A 21421-nucleotide genomic window follows, 5' to 3' on the forward strand; every position below is an offset into this window, starting at 1 on the left:
GTCCTTGGGCTTTCTCAAGGCTAGAGCTCTACCACTTGAGCCACAGAACCACTTCCAGCTTTTTTCTATGTATGTGATACTGAGGAATCGAACCTGGGCCTTTGTGCATGCTAGGCAAGCACCCTACCACTAGGCTAAACTCCCACCCCCCCTTGTATATTTCTTTACGATTTCCTTTCTCTGAAAAAAAAATTTAAACACAGCCTGTGTGTTCATTTTGAATTCTCGTACTCCAGTGGCAACCTAAAACTCCTTAAGGCAAATGATAATGCTTCTTTCTCTACTTTTGTATATATGGAGTCATATGATTATTGGGTCTGAATCCCAGATAACTTTTTACATTAGTGATGACCAACAGGAAGAATTTCTGCATATCTAGATATGTTTAATGAAGAATTAAAAAGAGACCTACAATGAATTCATTCTTCCATACAGCTAGCTCATGTTAGAATGTGGGAAGTCATATTGCTCGCTGTAATGCAAGATTCAGGCCATTCATGTTCATTTGGCCCAGCTTCTTGTGGGCTAAAGAATAGAACAGACCTACCTTTATCATTTTTTTTTCATTTTGAAAATATCTCTTGAAATGTTTTTTTTAATTGTTTTAATGTCAGGGTGTTGTACAGAGGGGTTACAGTTACATTCATTAGGAAATGTGTACATTACTTCCTGAACATTGTTACCCTTTACATGTTTTTCTCCCATTCCCCCCCCCACCTCCCAAGTTTTCAAGTTCATTTCCAACATATTGTCCTGTGAATATTGCAGTTTCACTGGTTTACTCTTTGTTCTTTGTCTCATCACCTTATTTTCTCCTTCCTTGATTCAAATTAACAAATAAATATGTATACAGTACACCAGATACCAAAGTCAGATACAACAGCAACAACAGGGGATAAACCCTAAGGAGAAAAAACTAAAAGAAAACAAAATAAACAACAACAACAAAAGAAAAAGAACCAAAAGAAATAACTTCATGTAAAACATTAAAAACAACAGCCACAGAGTAAGTCTCTTGTTTACCTAGCCTGGAGTTCATTTTGCTTAGCCTCATCCTATAAGGCCATATGTACATATCTTTTTGAGCTTATTGTTCTCCTCTGCTAGGAAAACCCTAGAGGTATACTAATTATTATTACAAATGAGGGAAACCATTGAGCCTATATTCTTTTGTGTCTGGCTTATTGCACTTAATATGATTTTTTCCAAGTCTTTCCTTTTCTTACAAATGGAGTGATGTCGTTCTTTCTGATGGCAACCTAGAATTTCATTGTGTATGAATACCACATCTTCTTGATCCAATCATCTACTGAGGGGCATCTGGGTTGGTTCCATATCTTTGCTATGGCAAACAGTGCTGCAATGAACATCATTGTGCTACTGGGTTTAGTATGGTCTTATTTCTGGATGTTTGGGTAAATGCCAAGGAGTGGAATTGCTGGGTCATAGGGGAGCTCTATGTTTATACTTTTGAGGAATTGCAATTCTCTTTCCATAGTGGTTGAATAAGTTTACACTCCCACCAACAGTGTAGTAGAGTTCCTTTCTGACCACATCCCCGCCAGCATCTGTTGTTATTAGATTTCTTGATCATGGCCATTCTAACTGGAGTGAGGTGGAATCTCAAAGTTGTTTTGATTTGCATTTCTTTTATGGCCAGAAATGTCAACCATTTCTTCATGTGTCTATAGGCCATTGTTAATTCTTCTTCAGAGAAGTCTCTAAGTCTTTAGCCTTCCTTTTAATGGGATGGTTGTTTCTTTTCAGATTTGTTTTTGAGAGATTCATTTTTTTTAGCTGTAGCTATATTTTAGATATGAGGCCTTTGTCTGTTTTATGGTTAGTGAAGATTTTTTCCCACTCTGTGGGCTTTTTATTTAACTTGCTAGCTATGGCCTTTGCCACACAGAAGCTCTGCAGTTTAATGCAGTCCCATTTGTCCAAATTTTCTTTAATTGTTGTTTCTGGGTCTTTATGAAGAAAGTCTTGACCTGTGCCTAGAGTATCTCTTATTCCTTCTTATAAAGTTTTCAGGGTATCTGCTTTTATCTCGAGGTCTTTGATGCATTTGGAATTAATCCTGGTTCAGGGTGACATAGAAAGAACCAACTTTAGTTTTCTGCTAGTGCTTAACCAGTTCTGCCAGCACCACTTGTTGAAGAGGCTGTCTCTTTTTCCATATATTTTTTATTGTAATTAATAGAAGGGTTACATTTTATTCACCAGATAGAAGATGCATTAGTTCACATACATTTATACCCTTTCTCATGTCTTGGTCCCCATTTCCCTCCCCCCCGCCCCTCATCTTGTTTTCCCCCCTTCCCTATCCTATTTCAAATAACTAAATATGCATATATACAATATATCAGATAACAAGGTGAAATACTAAAACAATATGAGATAACCAAGGGTCAGCAAAAGAGATGAGAGATAACATAGTACATTAAGGACAACAATCACTCATTCATTATATGGCTTTTTTTCTATATCCTGGAGGTCCTTTCATTTGGCATCATACTATATGGCCTTATGTGTCTAGGTTTTGTTCTATTGTAAATCTCTGCTAGGAGAGCCCAAGGTTTCTACTGATTATGACAAATGAGGGAAACCATTGAGCCTATGTTCCTTTGAGCCTGGCTTACTTCACTTAATATGATTTTTTCTAAGTCTTTCCATTTCATAACAAATGGGGCGATGTCATTCTTTCTGACAGCAGCATAGAATTCTATTGTGTACAAATACCACATCTTGTTGATCCATTAGAGTTGTTTTTATTTGCATTTCTTTTATGGCCAGAGATGTCGAGCATTTCTTCATGTGTCTATAGGCCATTTTTATTTCTTCTTCAGAGAAGACTCTCTTTACATCTTTGGCCCATCTTTTAATGGGATGGTTGTTTCTTTGGAGATTAGTTTTGGAATGATTCAATTTTTTGAGCTATTGATATATTTTAGATATGAGGCCTTTGTCTGTTGTATGGTTAGTGAAGTTCTTCTCCCACTCTGTAGGCTTTCTAGTTAATTTGCTAGCTATGTCCTTTGCCATATAGAAGCTCTGCAGTTTATTGCAGCCCCTCTTATCCAGACTTTCTCTGATTTGTTGTGTTTCTGGGTCCTTATTAAAAAAGTTTTGACCTGTGCTAAGGAGGCCTAGTGTATCTCCTATTCCTTCTTGTAAAGTTTCAGTGTATCTGCTTTTATCTCGAGGTCTTTGATCCATTTGGAGTTATTCCTGGTGCAGTGTGACAAAGAAGGATCCAACTTTAGTTTTCTGCAGGTGCTTAACCAGTTCTGCCATCACCATTTGTTGAAGAAGCTGTCTTTCTTCCATTCTATTTTTTTGGCTCCCTTATTAAAGAATAGTTGGCCATAGGTCTGTGGGTTAATATCTGGGTCCTCAGATCTATTCCATTGGTCTTCAGGCCAGTACCAAGCTGTTTTGGTCACTGTAGGTCTGTAATTGAGTCTAAAGTTTGGCATTGAAATTCCTCCTGCGCTGTTCTTTCTACTAAGAATTGTTTTTGCTACACAGGGTTTTTTATTCTTCCATATGAAATTTTGGATTGCCTTGAAGAGGCAGTCTTCATTCCATCCTATTTGTTTGTCTCCCTTATGTAAGATTAGGTGGCCATACGTCTGATTTCTGGTCTTCAGTTCTATTCCATTGGTCTTTAGGCCTGTTCTTGTGCCAATACCACGGTGTTTTAATTACTATAGCTTTGCAATAGAGTTTGAAGGTTGGTATTGATATCCCTCCAGCGCTGTGCTTTCTTCTAAGGATTTTTTTTTGCTATATGGGGTCTTTTATTATTCTATATGAATTTTTGGATCGCTTCTATTTCCTTAAAGAATGACATTGATATATTGATGGGTATTGCATTGAATTTGTAGAAGGCCCTTGGCAATGTTGCCATTTTCATGATGTTAATTCTTCCAATCCAGGAGCATGGGAGGTTTTTCCGCTTCCTAAGTTCTGCAAGAATGATCTATGGGTTTGTTGATGGACATATATGTGTACATGTTTTTATATATTACATCACAGCCTTTATATACATATATAAATGTTTGGCTTTTCTACCAGATCTAACAGTGTTTTTGTTTTGTTTTGTTTTATTCAACAGAAATCTTCTTGACAGAGATACATTTTCTAAATCGGATCCAAGTAAGTGTGTCCTTGTTGCTTTTTGAACCAATCCATTCATCTTACTTCCTTGATTTTGCAAAGATTATAGGGAAGTCATTAGTGTTTTCTATAGGGAAGGGGAAGGCCTTTCTGGTCAAGACTGTGGCTAAAGAGAATACCACCTGGTACTTTGCCATTGGGTTGAAAGTGCAAATGACTGCAACGTACTGGCAGGTTTTTTGATATTACATCTCATGATATGGACATAGAATAGAAATGACCTTGACTGGGCCCATGGCTAAGTGACAGAGTGCTTGCCTAGCATGCATGAAATCCTGGGTTCAATTCCTCGGTATCACATACACAGAAAAAGCCAGAAGTGTTGCTCTGGCTAAAGTGGTAGAGTGCCAGTCTTGAGCAAAGGAAGCTCAGGGAAAATGCCCAGGCCCTGAGTTAAGCCCCAGGATGACTGGCAAAGACAACAAAACAAAACAGAAATGCCATTTTAAATTAACTGCCATGGTTTGTAATTTGAAATGATTTAGTCATAGAGTAATACATTTTTATTAAACAAGTAGAAGTAGACTGGTGCCCAAGGCTCACATCTGTTGTCCTAAATACACTCGAGGCTGATAGTGGGACAATCACAGTTTGAGGCCAGCCTGGGGCAAAAAGCTCAAGAGACCTCATCTTAAAATTAACCAGCAGTGACTCAATATTTGGATACCCAAGGTTATGGACATGGTTTTGGAGATATAAACATACCTACATAGGCATAAAAAGATATGTTGGGATATATACTCTATAGAAACAATGTTATATAGATTGATATGTATCTATGACATACAAACCCTCAGCTTAATTTTAATTGTGCTCTAAAATCTATGTGCCCGTGTTTGTATATAGAGATTCCCTTCTTGAATACTTGTTTGTTAAACATGACATTTGAAATATGATGTAAAAATCAATGTTAATAAAATCTTAAAAAAAAAAAACCAGCAGCCAGGCCTCAATGATTCATGCCTGTTACCTTTGCTGTGAAGGAGATCAAGATCTGATGTTCCAGGCATTAAAAGTACTATAGAAAGACATATATCTGCCTTCTGGTATGAACTGAAATTTTCGATTCTCAATTAGGGATTGGAAGATGGGAATAACTTGTAAAATGAAAAGGGCAATTTGCATGAGAAAACAACAGAAATATGTATCCATTAACAAATGAACTCCAAATCTCCAAAAATTTAGTAATTGATGTCCAACAGTTTTATTGGACATTCTACAAATGTGGTTTCACTACATAATAAAAATCTCTGTCAGATTTTAGAAGATTCTTGAGGTTGTTATTTAGGAAAAGAAACAGCAATTAGTGGGTTAAAACTCTGGGGATTCATTTGAAATGTGGGCAAGACTTTTTTTGGCGAGACTCCTTTTATCTCTAAATCTTTATGTAAAACTTCAGCTCCCTTTCATAGATTTTCTTTCTTGATTTATACCCTGCCTGCCTGCCTACTTACCTCCCTCCCTCCCTCCCTCCCTTTCTCTCTCTTTCTTTCTTTTCTTTCTTTCTTTCTTTCTTTCTTTCTTTCTTTCTTTCTTTCTTTCTTTCTTTTCTTTCTTTCCCCTTTCTTTCTTGCTTTCATTCATCTTTTCCCCCCTCCTTCCCTTCTTCCCTCCCTCCCTTCCCCTCCCTCCTTCCCTCCCTCCCTCCCTCCTTCGTTCCTTCCTTCCATACTGCATTTGAACTCAGGGCTTCATGTTGACTGGTATAGTGCTTTACTGCTTTGACCATACCTCCAACTCTTTTGTAGCTGGTTAATTGTAGATGGAATCTTGAGAACTTTTTTGCAGCCTGGCTTCAAATTAAAATCCTCCATATTTCAGCCTCCCGAATAGCTAGGATTGCAGGCATGTACCATGGGTACCTGGTTGATTTTAGGATTCCTTGTCCATTTACAAATATTGAAGGTAGATGTTCTAACTAGTAAGTGTAGAATGTTGTTTGCTTCAGATTGTCCTCTTTTGTGGTGTTTTGAACGCTTGAATTATCTTAGGAAGTTTTCAGATAGATATTTTAATAGACCTATCAACTGACGCACTGAAATACATCAGATTGTTAAAACATGATGTGAAAAGTTGCCTATATCTTAACATAATATGAAGACTTAAAGAATACACAACATCCCCTATGTGCATGAGTGACTTCCAAATATTTATTTTCTGCTTCTTTAATTTTTTTAATGACCATTTCACAATACTGTTTTTGTTTTTGCAAAGGGCAGAGTAGGTATTACACATTTAATTTTGATGTAGCTTTTAGAAATTAAAAATAGAAATTGTATACATTTATATTTGATGTTTAGAAGGAATATTTATATGTATGTATTTTCTTTTTTACCTTTTATAGTTTGTGTCTTATACGTACAAGGAGTTGGAAATAAGGAATGGAGAGAGGTAAGGTAAAAAAGCTTAAAAAATTACATGAGCTTGATGCTGTTACAACTTAAGATGAAATACTCCTTTATATATAGTTAAGGGTTTTCTTTTGAGTTTTAATTATTTCATTAATTTGTTATCTTTAAGTAGTTGTACATAGCAGTCTTAATTAACAGGTTGGCTTATGAGTACAGTGCATCTTGATCAATGCTACTCTTTTTATCATTTTCTCCCATCTCCTCCCACCCCCAGCTCTAATTCCCCGCTTCCATTTTCACGTGTGTACATTGAGAATTATAAGCACATCCACCCACCCTTCTTCCTTTCTCCTTTGTGTTGAAATCTTTCTTCTCTTTTTTTAACGAACATATTCAGTTTCTTTGTCATTTTGTGAAAGTTATCTTTGAGTTTTCTTTGAAGGAAACAATGATGGCTTATTCATGAATTTCCTCTAAAAGATTCTAGACTTGAGACTTTGACTAAGCCAAAGTGAAATTTAATAGATTTGAATTTATTTGACAGGATTTGACACAATGCCTCATAGAATTCTGTGGACTTTGTCTCATTTTTAGAGGTCAAGTGTTGATTTTTGATCAAATTCTCACATGGAAGGGCTGTAAATAGGTGTTCCATATCAAATCTTACCTGGTTTGTTTTCATTTTTATTTCCCCAGAAAGTTGTTTGGAAATAAAGCAGAAGTTCAGTTTCCTAACATAAATACTCATTATTTAATGAACACATAGTGAAGAGGCTGAAATATTATTTTAACTAATTTATTTTTTCCTGGACTATCTCCATATACATGTGGAAGCCTGATCTGGGAGAAGTGGTGGATTATTTGATAATTAATGGCATTTCCATCTGTGAAGTATTGCTGGTTCTATCTCATGAAGGCAGTACATTGTTAAATGAGGTTAGAGTTTCTGGTTACATTTCCCTAGTGAGAGCTATGTGCTTTTAGCTGGCACAGATTGCTTTGTGCTAGCTATTTTAGCCATGTGTCTTAATTTTGAGGGAGAGGCTAAGACTAGATCATTGTAATCTTTCTCAAAAATGGAAGGGAGAAATCACCAAAATTCAATATCTTGGAAATGAATTGACATTCAGTATACAACTCAGCTCCAGTTTCTTCTGTGGATTTGTCAGTTGGCTTTCTATGGCAAATACCTAATAGGATTTACATACAAAATTTGAGCAGCATAATCTAAGACTGCTGGGCCCTGTTGGTTTTGGCAAGGGAGCGCATTACAGTGGGAATATGTACTGTTGAAAATGCCCAATTAATCACCAGGAAGCAATAGAAATCCTAGGAAGGGCTGTGACCCAATGATCTCTTTTTAAGCCCTTGCCCCACCAATGGCCTAAAGAACTCTCACTAGGCTCCACGTTTTAAATTTTCTACCACTGCCAACAGCGTTGCGACAAAGAACAAACAGCCTTGGAAGAGATCAATTTATAATATTTCTGCCCCATCACCCAAAGCTTCACCCATCTCACAGTGCAAATATGCTTAGACCCTCCCTCAGCGTCACAGATTTTGAGCCCCCAGTGCTCAAAAGTACAAGCTCAAAAGTTCCTCTGTGACACAGGGCAAACTCAGCTGTAAGCCTGCGGGGGGAAAAATAACACAGAGAAAGTTGCATGCTTCCAAGTTACTCTGATTATGTAGGGTTTGCGTTCATTATCTCAATGTGGCAAGAATGGAAGGAAGAAGTCGTGAGCTTTTATGACAGGAGGCAAGACATACAAACTCTCTGAAGAGGAGTTTCACCAGATACAGAACTGCGAGGCAGGAAAAGTGGGAAGAGGCAAAGTTCATTTGAAAGGAAGATGTCAGAGGAAATGGAGGCAATGCCTTTTAGCTAGTGGTGGGTTGGTATAAAACCCCGACCCAGACTCCCAACAGTGAGGACTTCATCTGGCCATTAGATGTCTTATTCACCTGCTTTCCAGACACAGAGCAGGAGAAGAAGAGAGAGGGGGGAAGAGGAGGAGGAGGAGGAGGAGGAGGAGGAGGATGGAGGAGGAGAGAAGGTGAAAGGGAGGAAGAAGAGAAAGAAAGGAGAGGAGAAAGAGGAGGAGAAAGAAGAAAAAGAGGAGAAGGAGGAGGAAGTGGAGGGGGAGGAGGAGAAGGAAGAAGAGGAATAGGAGGAGGAGGAGAAAGAATACAGACTTCTTAATGTAAGAGAAAAAGAAATGGAGCTTGGAAATTGGTAATTTCACTGTATGCTCATGAAGGTCCCTGTGTTACAGTCCCTTTGGTGATTCCTGGCTACTCTGCCTGTCCCCTGCTCCAGAGTCATCAAGGTCTTTGCTCCCTCAGAGCCATTCTCACCCCTTTTCCAGAGAAGAGGACACAGGTTCACAGGCCATCTCTGCTTTCCTCAAGGGCCTCAGAGGTTATCACCTCCATTGGCCTCAGGACAGTGGTCTGCCAGGTGTGAGTCACCCTTTACTGTTCCTTAGGGAAAAAGGGAGAGGGATAGGATCATGCCAGCCTGGCAAACACTAAACTTTAGATCACAGCATCTGCTATGTAGAGGACAGTGGAAGAAAATGGAGTCCCAAGGAATGGGGCAACTCTGTCCTCTGTGGGCCTTGGTGGCCGCAGCCCTCGTGACCTTTCACATGATAGCTCTAGTTCCACAATCCCTGCCCTCAATAGCCTAAAGACCTCTCCCCAGACCTGGCTTCGTGTGTGTGTGTATGTGTGTGTGTGTGTGTGTGTGTGTGTGTGTGTGTGTGTGTGTGTGTGTGTGTGTTGGGGCTTGAACTTAGGACCTGGGCACTGTCCCTGAGCATTTTTTGCTCAAGGCTATCAACCATAGTTCTACTTTCAGCATTTCTTTTTATCTTCTTACTTGCCTAAGCTGGCTTCAACTCTCAATCTCTAGATCTCAGCTTCTTGAGCAAGAGGGAGAGGCTCTGAGTTCAACCCTAGTATTAGAAGAAGAAAAGAGAAGGAAGAGTGAAGGGGGAAAGAATTACAGTTTTTACTCAATTGTCACAAAACCATGTGAGAAAAACAGTGTCCTTCTTTTGAAATCTAGGATAATGTTGTGGTTAAAGACATACTCTCCAGCAGTGTATGTGAGGAATTTCAGTAATAATTCTAGCTTATACTTTTCTTCTGATGCTTATATGTGATTTTATGAATCACTGATGCCAGACCTGGGCACAGAGGCAGACTGTGCAATTCAGGAAACACTGGGATTTTAAGGGATGAGACACTTGTGGAAGAATAAAAGTAAACTAGCAAGTGGTTGTGGGTAAGTGAATGTCCACATGATAGAACATTCTAGAATTCTTTATACCAGCTCAGCAGTTGATGGGGCAATGACCTATGGGATTTATTTGGCCTCAAACCTAATCTGCAGCTGTGATGTTTCCCAGCTGCTAGAACACTAATGCAATCTGAGGGTTCACTGATGAATGAGTACAGCTCTCATCAAGGAAGCTAATGCTATTAGAGTCAACCCAGTGGGGTTGTTTTTGTTTTGTTTTGTTTTTGTAGGTCAAAAATGGTGGGGTGTTATGATTCAGTATAATCCGATGGTGTGTTTTTCTGCTCCATTATCTTTTTATTGCCCTTAGCACAAAAATTTACTGTGTGAACATTTTTTTTGGTTCTAGATGTTAGTCTATCAGAATGTCAATGTGCTGGAGAAGATGGCTGTCTTTTGAGTGGTTGATAGATGGAAAATTGATGGGTAGATGGATGACTGGAAATTGATGGATGGATGGATGGATGGGTCTGCAAAAGTTGAAGGAGTTTAGACTATTTTGTATTTGATATGGAACCCTTAGAGAGTTACAATAAAGCATTGATATATATGTGTATATATAGTTGTTGATTAGTAACATCATCATAACCAAGAATACTGGAAGTAAGTTAGTCACTTTGCGTGTGTGTGTGTGTGTGTGTGTGTGTGTATTTCCATCTCTAGGAAGACAGCATTGATCTCTGATCACATAATATCCAGGTTAAACTCTTCAGCTTGTCAACTTGTCATCTTGTCATCCTAAAGTTAATCACAGATTGTTGATTTGTGAAAAAAAAATGAATTTCATAATATAGAACTCTGTTTCTTTCTCGCAGAAAAACTGAGCCATTAAACTCCTATAAGAAGCAAGTATATGAGAACATAAGTATTCATTGTGTGATTATGATTCTGTGTGTGTGTGTGTGTGTGTGACATCTTCTGTGCAAACTAAATGTCTATAATCCTAAACTGAGCCTTTTTGATTAAAGATATCTTAATAATCTGTCTTAATATTATGTCTGCTTTCTAGAGATTATTTACTTCTCTTGCCTAATTTATAGAAACTCTGCTTCATTTATCACTAAAACTAAGCATAGTCAATAACACAATCTCTGAATTGAGTTTGGAGGGGGCTTTGTGCTGGACCTCTTCTGCTTCACCTCAGTGGACTGTGATACTGGGTGGCTACACTGAGCCTGTCTCAACATTTTTCTCTGAAAAAAGAACTAATCTACTCAAAGCCAAAACTAGATGGAATTACAGTGCTCGCTCCCGAATTGTATCTTTGAAGCAGCTTTACCCTTAGTTGATTTAGAAACCAAGAATATCCTAAACTGGAAAAGTGGATATCTATATATCTATATATCCAATTAAGCAGAACACCGTGGATAAATTCAAGGACTTAGTTGTGATTGAATTTGTTGGCTTGTTTCTGCTACTACTGGGGCTTGAACTCAGGGACTCATACTCTTGCATAATTTTGTTTTGTTCAAATCAGTTACCTTCCTGCTTGAGCCATGGCTCCACTCCCAACTTTTTTTTTTGCTGGATAATTGGAGATAAGAACCTCATGGATTTGTCTGCCAGGCTGGCTTCAAACCAGGATCCTTAGATCTCAGCTTTCTGATTAGCTAGGATTATACGTGTGAGCTACCAGTGTCCAGTTTTTTCCCCAGTTTTATTTTTTATTTATTTTATTTTTACTTTTAAATTATATTTTATTGTTGTAGTAATGTATAGAGGGGTTCTAGTTACATTTGTCAGGTACTTGGTACATTACTTCTTGAACAGTGATACCTTTTGTCATGTTTTTGTCTCACTTTCCCTTCCTTCACCTCCTCCCAATCATCTTGTCTTTCCCTTCCCTTCCCTATTTCAAATAAACAAATAAACGTGTATATATAATATACTTAGGTAACAAAGTCAGATACAGTAAAAAGTAACATGAGATAAACCATAAGAGGAAAAAAGAAAAGAAATAACTTCACATAGTACATTAAATGATTAAACTTTTCAATGTTTTATGGTTTAATAAAATTCAAAAAAACGTATCTATTTTTTTCCCAAATAACTGAAAACTTTCACACTTGACAAATAAAAGAACAGTGTTCTAATTAGAATGAAAATAAGATATTGTACCATTATCTAAAAGTACTTGATGGGATACATATGTTTATTGTGACAGAGATTAATGTAGTCAGGCTTATAAATAATTCTGATAATGTAGAATTATCAATATTCAGAACAAGACATTTTAGGATCCTATTTATGAGTCTTTCAAATGTAGCTATATATCTATGTCATCCACAAATAGTATTACCAGCTTTTTCAAAAATTGATGGGTTAGGATATAAGTTATGGTTCTTTTAGATTTAGTAATAGTTGTATCATGAACAAATATTTTATTATTAATATTATAATATGTAATATTATTATTTAATTAAAAAATTAAACTCCTAGATTGGCACCTGTGGTTCACACCTGGAACCCTAACTTCCCAGAAGGCTGAAATTTGAGGCTTGATCGCAGTTCAGGGCTAGCCTAAGCAAGAAAGTCTGTGAGTCTCCTATCTCCAATTAACCACCCCAAAAGCTGGAAATTGAGCTGTGGCTCAAATGGTAGAGCACTAACCTTGTGCATAAAAGCTCAGGGACAGCACCCAGGCCCTAATTTGCTTTTTTAAAAAAAATCTCATTGCTTTCAGGATTAGGAGTTTTTGCTTGTTGGGGTTGTGTCTCTGCCAATTTGATGCTTTCTACTTTGGTTTGAAAGAAAGCAGGCTCCCCTCCTGTGAGGGGACAGGTACCCCCACTTCTTGTTTACACTTGGACCTCTGCAACTGTCTCTGATAGGCAATGGTAACCCCCAGCCTGCTGTTACATGGCTTGTATCTCACTCTTATGTCCAGCAGGCCTCATGGTGGATTCTTCTATTCTTACACACTCCGTGCTTAAATAATAGAGAACCCCAGAAACAGCACAAGTTTTGTAGCCCAAATCAGGGCGCCATATCCCAAGATTCTCACCTAGGAAAAGAAATGCTCCATGTTATTTATCTTATGATAATGTTAGAATAAAGACTCAAATTTATATAGAGAAATGGATGTAATTACCAAAAGGGTGGCTGTTATTATATTTACATTTATTTCTTTTTCCTGGATGGGCACTCAAACTAGGTGTCTGATGCTTTGACTTATTGGCTGGTGCTCTACCACCTGATCCATGCCTCCAACCCCTACATTTGTTATTGATCAAAATAAGTGGTCATTAGTGCTGAAAGATTGGTTTAGTTAGTTACATTTTCAAAAATTATTCATTTACTATTTAGTTATGTAAAGTTACACACACTCACACAAATAAATAACTAAATAGTAAATAAATAAATAGTAAATTTTGCTTCTGGGAGGAAGTAACTAACTGGCAGTATTTCCTGCAAATCTTTTACTGTCAGTGTTTTGGATCTTTATTTTATTAATAAAATTTAGAAAATGTCTGACCTTCACATTTAAGGGATTAGCATGATTCTTCCCTTTTCTTATTACAAAGATAATATTTTCCTTGGACTTTTAATAAAACTGTATTCTCTGATAAGATAGGTGCTAGATTGTGTAATGTTATTCAGACCTGAGGTTAAAATCCTTGTATTTGAGTTCATGGCAATTGGAGAAGAATGCTGTGTAATCCAAAGACAAAAAGATTTTGGAAGCCAGGCACCAGTGGCTCATGCCTGAAATCCTACCTACTCAGGAGGCTGAGACTTGAGGATCATGGTTTGAAGCCAGCCAGGGCAGAAAAGTCTGTGAAACTACTGGGAAAAGGCTGGAAGTGGAGCTGTGGCTCAAGTGGTAGAGTGCCAGCCTTGAGCACAACAAGGCTAAGGGACAGTGCTCAGGCCCCTGAGTTCAAGCCCAAGGACTGGCAAAACAAAAACAAAAGCAAACAAACAAAAAACCAGGATGGTAGGTCACTTTATAGTTTGTAGATAGCAAAAGAATGAAAACAAAACAACATAAAAAATAAAGTAATTAAGGTCACAACAATGTGCAAAAGATTACAAGAAAGTTCTACCTGAAATATGTCAAATTCATGTTATTGTATAACGGACTGTTTCCTATAGAAACGAGCATGAAAGGAATGTTTGAGCTGAAATGATTTATAATCAATTTAATTTGAATTCATTTCATCCTTCTCTCCCTCCCTCCCTCCCTCTCTCCCTATTTCTTTCTGTCTCTCCTTTCTTCCCCCCCTCCTCCTTCTTTCCTTCCTTCCCCCCTCCCTCCCTCCCTCCCTCCCTCTCTCCCTCCCTCTCCAGTAGTGGAGCTTGAACTTAAGCTCCATCATTTAGCTTTAATTTTTGTTCTGGTATTCTATCAGTTGAGCCACAGCTCCACTTCCAGATTTTTTTTTTCTTTTTGCTAGTTATTCAGGAATAAGAGTCTTAGGGATTTTTCTTCCCAAGTGGGCTTCAAACCATGATCCTCAGGTACCAGCCTCCTGAGTATCTCAGATTATAGGTATGAGCCAGTAGCACCCAACTTTAAGGAGCTAATCTCTTTAACATACTCCATAAATTTCTTCTGACCCTTTATTGAGTACCAGGCAACTTTCTAGATTCCTTCCTCTTTGCTTTTTCTCTCAATTCTCTCTGTAAACTTGGCTCAAAGCAGCCCGTAGTGACCATGCCACAGACCGAATGCTATGCTTTCCTGAACTTTCCTCCAAGAAATCAAATTGTCCATGACCCTGAAATACAGCTTCTATTAAAGTCTCAGGGCATGGATAAAATCCAGACATATTCTTTGCCTTAATGTAAGATGCATGGCCTCTAGAGCAGTTCCCTGGGAAATCATTATTCCTGCATGGAACTGTATGAGCTGCCCTTCACCATCTGCATTCCTGATGGTGTTTTAGTTTTCTATATTGCTGCCAAAATTGCCCATGGTGCTCTGCCTACAGGCCTTTGGGCCTCCACACCTCCAGACTCAGACATCACAGCGGCAGGCAATTACGGAGGAGACCTGTTCACTTCATGGTGGACCGGAAGTCCACAGGTCCACAGGACAAGTGAAGTCAAGGGGAATATCCCCACAAGGATACACCCCTAGCACCTGCTTCTTCTACCTAAGCTTCATCTCCTGACATTTCCAGAATCTCCTGGAATATTGTCAGTAGCCTCAGAGACAGAGAATTCAACATGTGTGCCTGTATGGGACATTTCTAACACTCATTTTCTGATATCTTGAGTAAATAAGAACAAAGAAGCTAGGCATTGATGCCTCATGTCTGTAATCCTAGCTACTCAGGAGGCTGAGATCTGAGGATAGGTGGTTCAAAACCAGCCTGGACAGGAAAGTCCATGAGACTCTGATCTCCAGTGAGCCACCAGAAAACCTGAGATGGCACTGTGGCTCTAAGTAATAGAGCGCTAGCTAGCCTTGAGCTGAAGAGCTAGGGGAAATGGCCCAGGCCCAGAGTTCAAGCTACATGACTGACAAGAGAAAAACAAAACAAAACTAAAAACAGGAATTACATCTCTATAAGAACTTCTTAAAGTTTTCATTTGATCAAATCATTAGGAAATATCTTAGTATATTTTAAAGAGAATTCCTTAAATACTGATTTTACAATAACCATAAAAGTCTTATTTTTCAACCTCTGTCTCATCTCTCAACAGTTTGGAAGAACTGAAGTGATTGATAATACTTTGAATCCTGACTTTGTAAGAAAATTTATTCTGGACTACTTTTTTGAAGAAAGAGAGAACCTTCGCTTTGACTTGTAAGTTGAACTAAGGTTTACCATGTTAAAAGCTGAATTTTAAAGATCATTTTATTAGCCTTTAAGTCTGGGTCCTGTCCTTACCGGTTTGGGTTATTATTGTTACACTGAATACTGAATTTACTGGCAAGAAAGCCGTAAGGTCTCTTCCTGACCCAGCTGGATGTGACATACCTGCATTAGGCTTTCTGGTAGCTGGAACAACAGGTGTATTCTGCCCCAAATCTGTCATTGAACTGTGATCCCATCAATTCTGGACTTCTATGTAGCTAGGATTACAGGCATGAGCCATTGGTGCCTGATTGTGTGCGTGTGTGTGTGTGTGTGTGTGTGTGTGTGTGTGTTTGTTGGTTATGGGGCTTGAACTGTGGGCCTGAGTGCTGTCCCTGAGCTCTTCAGCTTAAGGCTAGCACTGCTGTCATTTGAGCCACAGTGGTTTCCTGGTGGTTAATTGGAGATAAGAGTCTCATGGACTTTCATGCCCAGGCTGGCTTTGAACTGCGATCCTGAGATCTCAGCCTTCTGAATAACTGAATTAGATTACAGGTGTAAGCCACTGGCACCACCCAGTTAATAAATACTTTTCTATTTTCTAATTTACCATCTAATTAGGAAATCTTTTACTGTGAATTATCATTTTTTTCCCTCTAGTATTCATGCAGTAAGATAACCTCCACTGCTTCTGTATGAGAGACATCTTTCAGGGATGCTGGTTATTTATCTTTAGTATTTTATTTATTTGTTTTTGTTTTTGCTTTGTGTGTGATCCTGGAGATTGAACTCCAGTCCTTGTTTGTCCTGTGTTCTTCCACCTGAGCTACATAGGCCATGTCTTGCTAACTGGCCTCGAAATCTCAATCCTCCTGCCTCTGCGTCCAGAGTAACTGAGATTACAGTGATGTAAAATGAGTACTCACTGAGTAAGCACCAAAGAGAAATGTATGAGGTTTTTATTTCTTAGAAATTCCATTCCAAAGAATGGAAATCAGGCTTACAAGGGGCAAACCTGGAATAGAGTATAATAGCCCACCCCCCTTCTCATGGACTCACAAACAGGTTTGTGACTATTGAGTGAAAATGATGGGGTGTTTTGTGCTTTCATCTTTCTGTCTTCATATATTTATGTATTTATTTATTTATTGACTTTTCTAGTACTGGGGCTTAATCTCAGCATTTTTGCCCATGCCTGGCACCTTACTACTTGAAGCTTCCTGTAGTCTGGCCTTATACTGCTTTGTTGGAGATGGAGTTTTAAGGGTTTCTCTGCCTAAGCTAGCTTTGAACTGTGTGATCCTCAGATCTCAGCCTCCTGAGTATCTAGGATTACGGGTGTGAGCCACATGTGAGCGGCCCATCTCTTCCTTTTACCCAGCAAGTTTATCAAGTTGCTAAATGAGGCAATGTTTGCAGTTCCTCTAGTTTCAGATTTAAATTTATCCAAAAAAAAGCCAACGTTACCTGAGTTTTTCTTCTCATTCCTTATTTCCCCTTCTCTCTTTTGTTCTCATTCATTCATCTGCATCATTTCTTCTCATGTGGAATGAATAAACATTTATCATAAGCTTGAAAGCATGTAAAAAGTGAAAATTCTCTGTTATCTCTGGTGCTTGTTGCTCATGCCCTGTGATCTTAGCTATGGAGGGAGTCTGAGAATGACCAATCAGAACAGAGGAGTTTCTGCAACCCCTTCTCAACCCATTGCTGGGTACAGTCATGCTTAGTTTGAGGGAGGCCGAGATTGGAGAACTTGGTTCCATGCCAATCTCAGGTCTGTAAAATTGGACTTCAACGCAACAGAAGAAGCTGTTGATCAGCTTTTCAGCTATGCTGGGACACTTAAAACAGGGGGATCGCAGTCCAGGAGTCTACCCAGGCAAGAAGTGAGATTCTATCTTAAAAATAAACAACATATATTTGAAATTGGATAGGGAAGGGGGGAAAACGAGATGAGGGGTGAGGGTCGGGGGGAGGGAAATGGGGACCAAGACATGAGAAAGGGTATCAGTGTATGTGAATTAATGCACCTTCTATCTGGCAAATATAATGTAACCCTTCTATTAATTACAATAAAAATATATGAAAAAAATAAAACTATTCATAGTAAAAAAAATAAACAACATAAAGCCAGTGCCAGTAGTTCACACCTATAATCCCCGTTACTTAAGAGGCTGAGATCTGAGGATAACCTTTCAAAATCACCTAGGCAGAAAAATCTGTGAGATTCTAATCTCAGCTTTTTGCTGAATGAAGGCTTACTACCTTAGCAGAAAATTAACTAAAGCAAACGGGGCTGGGAGGCTGGGAACACATAGCTCAAGTGTAAGAGCACTTGCCTAGAAAGCTTAGAGCCCTGAGTTCAAATCCCAATATTAACTCCTTCCTTCTCAAAAATCTAGTTGTAGAAATATGGCTCATATTGAGCAAAAAAGCCAAGTAGGAGTGGACTGGCACAAAGCATATAAATAACCAGCACAAAAAGGATTGGAGGCATGGTTCAGTGGGAGAGAACCTGTCTAACAGACAGGAGGCCTTGAATTTAAACTCCAGTACTGTCATAAAAAGACTAGATATGTTCCTAAGTTATGTGATGAAACCATTACTTAAAATACAGTCATGTGCATACTGGAATTGCAATGAGTACCTTAAGGTGGTAACATATTTTATATGTCACTGAGTATGCATGTATCTCATTTATTTTAGAGGCTACATCATTTTCATTGTTTGCCAACAATATACTTTGCCTGATGGGCATTGGAAACTGATACCTGTAACCCTAGCAACTCAGAAGCCTAAGATCTGAGGGTCACAGTTCAAAGAGAGCATGAGACTCCTATTTCTAATTAACCCTAAAAAAGCCAGAAGTGAAAGTATGGCTCAAGTGTAGAGTACCAGTCTTGAGTATAAAAAGGTCAGCCCAGATGCTGAGTTCAAGTCTCAGTGATGTCACAAGAAGAAGAAAGAGAAAGAGCAAGAAAAGGATGAAGAGGAGGGTAAGAAGGAAAAGGAAAAGGAGGAGGAAGAAGTGGAGGAGGAGGAAAGAGAATGTGGAGGAGGAAGAGGAGAAGGAGGAGGAGGTGGTGGAGTTGGAGGAGGATGGGGAGGATGCCCTGAGTTCAGTCCCCAGTACTAAAACAAAAATAAAGGAAAGAAGGAGGGAAAGCAGGAAGGAGAGAGGGAGGGAGGGAGGGAATTAAAGACTCATCTCTTCCCTTTTGTAAGTTCCTCATTGGCATACTTCAGCATTGTTTTGAGTCTGGGATGGGGCTCGGAGTTTGGCCTGGTGGTAGAGTGCTTACCTAGGTTCAATTCCTCAGTACCCTGTACACAGAAAATGTTGGAAGTGGTGCTGTGGTTCCAATGGTAAAGAGCTAGCTTTGAGAAAGTCCAAGGACAGTGCCCAGGCACTGAGTTCAAGCCCCAGGACTGGCAAAGAATAAAGAACTTTAAAAAGGAGGAGGAAGAGAAAGAGGAAAGAGAAATGCAATTTATCAAACCAAAAAGTGATTCTCTAGTTTCTAGTACATGTAGTCCTGCAGTAAGTATGGTTGTATGCAAATCTTTTTGCGGTGTGTGTGTGTGTGTGTGTGTGTGTGTGTGTGTGTGTGTGTGTGTGTATTCTTCTTATTCAGTGAATAAACTGGTACTCAGATTCCCATTTTATGATTTTAACAAGGCTGTTCATTTATCTGGCTCCAAACCTTTGAAACCAACTTGGGAGAGTCATAAACTTTATGACTTCTCTGAATTCAGTCCAAGCTTGTTCAACTCTGACATTTCAAACCATTTCTCTGGTGGTTTTGGTTGTTATCAGCTGACTGGCCTCTGTCACCCATTGGCAGCCACCTGCCTAGCGGCTGCACTTACTCATTTCCTGTCTCTCTTGTCTCATTTTGCCCCCTGCTTCTGGCCCCAATCCCTGTGGTTCTATGCTCTTTATCTGACACTCATTGCATTGTTGGGTTTGTTCTAAGAATATGTACCTCAGTGTGAGAAGAAAGAACAGAAATTGGTATACACCAATTGATACGCAAGTGTATTTTTTCCACTTCTTAGGAATGACAGTCCTATTCAAAGAAATGAATGTCTGAAATGGCAACGCCAGCTCAGTATGGCGAAGCACACCTGTAATCTCAGCTTTACAGTCTCAGTTGTGGACTTGGGAGGATTAAGGGTAAAGGTTTAGCTAAGGCGCAAAAGTTAGTATAAGAATTCTCAATCTCAAATCAGTGAGCTGATATGGCCACGGGCCCATCGATCTTAGCTCTTCTGAAGCGGAAGGTAAAAGAATCAAGGCTATGCATGTACAGGCTCCAAATTCTTACCATTTTTTAAAATCATTATTGTGATATAACTGAAATATATTTTTAAAAATTTGTTGGTCAGAAAAAAATGTACTTTTTACCTGACTAATGTAAACCCTCTGTATATCACCTTTATAAAAACAATAATTTTTACATTACTTAGTTTTTTAAATTATATCTTATTGTCGGAATAATGTATAGAAGGGTTACAGTTACATTCGCCAGGTAATGGGTACATTACTTCTTGAACCTTGATACCCCTTCTCATGTTTTTGTCCCCCTCTCCCTCCCCCCATGCCCTCCCAATCATCTTGTTTTCTCCCTTCCATATTTCAAATAAACAAATAAGCGTATATACAGTATACCAGATAACAAAGTCAGATACAGTAACAACAGATTACCCATAAGTGGAAAAAAAGGAGAAAAAAATAACTTCATATAGTACATTAAGAACAATAATCACAGATAAAACTCTTGTTTCTATAACTTAGAGTTCATTTTGTACATCTAGGATTCTCCTAGCAAAGGATCACAATACCGTGAACGTATGGGCATACAGGATGAAACTAAACATACTAGCAATGCTGTTTTTTTAATATTAGTAGGTCAGTTTTGCATCTTAAAAATTCTTTTGTTTTTTGGTCTGATATATATATATATATATATATATATGGAGAGAGAGAGAGGGGGGGGTCTTTGTCGTGCTCAAGGGTTTTGTTCTAAGAACATTTTTTTTCATATATTTTTTATTGCAATTAATAGAAGGGTTACATTATATTCACCAGATAGAAAGTGCATTAGTTCATATACATTTATACCCTTTCTCATGTCTTGGTCCCCATTTCCCTCCCCCACCCCCACCTCTCATTTTGTTTTCCTTACTTCCCTATCCAATTTCAAATAACCAAATACACATATATACAATATATCAGATAACAAGGTGAAATACTGTAACATATGAGATAGCCAAGGGACAGCAAAAAAGATTAGAGATTGCATAGTACACTAAGGACAACAATCACTCATTCTGTGGCTTTTTGTTTCTATATCCAGGAGGTCATACTATATGATCTTATGTATCTAGGATTTGTTCTATTGTAAATCTTTGCTAGGAGAACCCATGGTTTCTACTGATTATGACAAATGAGGGAAACAATTGAGCCTATGTTCCTTTGAGTCTGGCTTACTTCACTTAATATGATTTTTTCTAAGTCTAAGAATATTTTTTTATAATTACTACATTCTTAGAAAGTCACAGGTATCTTATAAATATACTTTGTTGCTACAATAGTTGCACACTTTTCCTTTTTATTAATTCTTGAATAAAAAGTCTGGGTGCTATCCCTGAACCTTTTTGATCTAGCACTTGAACCACAGCTTCATTTCTGGCTTTTTGCTGTTTCATTGGAAAGTCTCATGGATTTTCCTGCCTGGGTGGTTTCAAAATATGATTCTTAGATCTCAGCCTCCTGAGTAGCTAGGATTACAGATGTGAGTCATGAGTATCCAACAGAATTTTTTTTA

The 21421-nt window shown here is 38.4% G+C and overlaps 1 protein-coding gene across 1 annotated transcript in view; it reads left to right on the forward strand.

Moving 5' to 3' along the window:
• Window positions 1-21421, forward strand: part of Cpne8 (copine 8) — a 143305-nt gene that overhangs the window by 23307 nt on the left and 98577 nt on the right. The window contains exons 2-4 of the mRNA XM_090319888.1: window positions 4121-4161; window positions 6527-6573; window positions 15493-15596. Of these exons, the coding sequence (XP_090176014.1) occupies window positions 4121-4161; window positions 6527-6573; window positions 15493-15596 (192 nt within the window). The remainder of the gene's footprint in view (window positions 1-4120; window positions 4162-6526; window positions 6574-15492; window positions 15597-21421) is intronic.

This window comes from Megascapheus bottae, chromosome 2 (genome assembly GCF_031878675.1).
Source record: "Megascapheus bottae isolate mThoBot1 chromosome 2, mThoBot2.hap1, whole genome shotgun sequence".
NCBI lineage: Eukaryota > Metazoa > Chordata > Mammalia > Rodentia > Geomyidae > Megascapheus > Megascapheus bottae.